This window comes from Agrilus planipennis, unplaced genomic scaffold, assembly GCF_000699045.2.
Source record: "Agrilus planipennis isolate EAB-ADULT unplaced genomic scaffold, Apla_2.0 scaffold155, whole genome shotgun sequence".
NCBI classification, from domain to species: Eukaryota; Metazoa; Arthropoda; class Insecta; order Coleoptera; family Buprestidae; genus Agrilus; species Agrilus planipennis.
In genome coordinates, this window is record NW_020439161.1 from 8569 (window position 1) to 11033 (window position 2465).

At 32.7% G+C, this 2465-nt stretch overlaps 1 protein-coding gene across 1 annotated transcript in view; it reads right to left on the bottom strand.

The window, feature by feature from the left end:
• Window positions 1-215: 215 nt before the first annotated feature.
• LOC108737457 (neuropeptide S receptor-like) overlaps window positions 216-2465 on the bottom strand; it is a 59285-nt gene continuing 57035 nt past the window's right edge. The window contains exon 2 of the mRNA XM_018470312.1: window positions 216-479. Coding sequence (XP_018325814.1) covers window positions 216-479 — 264 coding nt within the window. The remainder of the gene's footprint in view (window positions 480-2465) is intronic.

Sequence of the window (2465 nt, forward strand, 5' to 3'; positions counted from 1 at the left end):
CCTTTACCCATTATTAGTAACTCATGTATATTTTTGTTAATCATCCGTGAATTATTGCTTTAATTATTTATACGTCCCGCAAAATAATGCAGATAAATTTTAATAATATTTATTTTTCAAATCAAATAAGCAATAAATACTAAATTCGCTTTCTTATAAATTTTTAGAGCAAAATACCAATAGGTACTGACTAATCATACTAAGTAAGAAGAAAACTACAAATAAGAGGAAGAGGGAAATACATTTTGAGATGAAAATGAATAGGTATAAAAACAGTATAGGAGGAAGTGTACTTTAAAAAGTTTTATTCGCAACCTCGTCAGTTTCATTAATAAGAAAACTTTACCTGCGAAAGCAAGGTGTTTGATGAAGTAGTTCATTCTGCTTTTCCTGTTGGAATGTAGAACTGCTAACAAAACGCCACCATTTCCTGTCACGGTTACAACAAACAGAATCCATAATACGGTCAACTGCTCGGTCTAAAAAGAAAAAGACTGATAAATATGGGTTTAATTTAATTACTTATACCTAAATTACAAACATAGATACAATCAGATATTGCGATCCGTCAAATGGGAGGAGCCTAAAAACATGGCGCCGATTAGGGAAAATTTATCGTAGTTCCTATAGTGTACTATGCAATTTCCAAGTTTTTAAATTACGATAAAATGATAATTATTGACACAATATGTGATTGGGCTGACACGAAGCCTCGGAAAGGAAATTTCGTTGAAGGTGAGCGTGTTTTTAATGCCAATCACATTATAAAATTCGGAAATAACAAATCCNATCAAGTTCAAGATCCATCGGATCGGATATACTATATTATAAAAAGATAAAATGCAGACCATTTTATATATTCAACTCATTAAATACGTATACTTATTTTTTGTTTATAATGTTTTTGTATTCTGTAGTTCCTCAACTTCCATGTAAATCTATGAATAAATTTTCAGAACATTCAATTTTCTCGCTATTCAATATCGTAGACAATGATTGACAAGTTATGTAGTTGACAAGAGAGGTAAGGGCGTATATTAAGGCAGCACATGCAAGATTTTTGGAAATGTAATATATACTTAGAAAAATGTTGTGTATGACAAGTGATGACAGAAGTTTCTATTCGACAACTGTTACAATCCTTAACGTTCAAATAAATAAAAGAAACTTATATGAATTGGGCTTTCCTTCTACATTTAAAATCGAATTATTACAACTGCATTTGCAACATTTAGTTTCAGTTATTTTAAGGTAGGTATGGCGAGTTCAGTATCTACTGCCGCTAATTTCAGTCATAATTGATGAGATTGCTTCGTGCAGACTATGTCGATGACGCAAAAGCGATCTTAATCAAACAATAGATATCGAATTTTTAAAAATATGTATGTAATTTTTCTTGAAGAAATTTGTAAATTGCATTCTACTTATTGAAGTCAACATCGACAATAAACTTACTTTAGGACGTCTTCGTTATTTTTTCTTTAATTAAAAAAGTACGTCTTGCCTATTCGGCTGTAAGTAGTTTCATCCGTGATCGTAGTTCAATGATCGTCAATTAATATGCCAAACATGCTTCTTTATGTTCGTTATTAAGACCCAATTCCAATACCCTGTCATTTCCAATGTGGAAGAAAAATCAATTGGAGTAAAAGGGAGAAAGTGAAAAGTAAAAAAAAAAGAAATAACGAAGACGTTAGTTGGCTTGTTCTAGACATTTGAAGGCTGGATCTCCCATTAAAAGAAAGGGCATGGAAAAAAATTAAAAAAAATTGGCAAAGTCTGAGAGCTGTTTTTTGTCTTTTCTGTTAGTTTTCTGGAAATCTCGGTCAATATGAAGCCTTCGGATTTCTTTGAACAACAGAAACCTATATTTTTCCGTCTGTGGCCGAAAATACATTTCCCTACATTCGTTAAAACGTGTTCTTAATACTCTCCAAATAAAATCAATCAAAGGAATCTTTAGTCTTATAAGTATGTACACTAACAGACGTTTGGAGTGGATTTAGCCCACCCCAAAATGCTGTTCAGTCTACCCCAAACCTCTTAATAAGACGCACATACGTAGCGCGAGGAGATTATCGTTTCTGACCCGGGAATTTTCGAACACAATTTCCCGGGAGATTCTCGAAACTTGGTTCCGAAGAAAAAAATGTTTGAAACTCAAGAATTTTTTAAAACGTTTAATATATAAGTTATTTAATGTACCCGTAAATGTAATGACGCGAAACTTCAATTGTTATAATGATTATAACCAGAACTATGGTTAATTCATGTTTGGTGTTGCCCAAACGCGGAACCGTAACCATGAATTCTTATTTATTTTCGAGTACCTATATGCGGAAAAGAAAAGGTTAGAAGCGTTCGAAATGTGGTGTTATAGGCGGATGATGAGGATATCGTGGGTAGAAAAGGTTAGAAATGAAGAGGTATTGAAAAGAATAGGAGAACAGAGGACTCTATGGAAG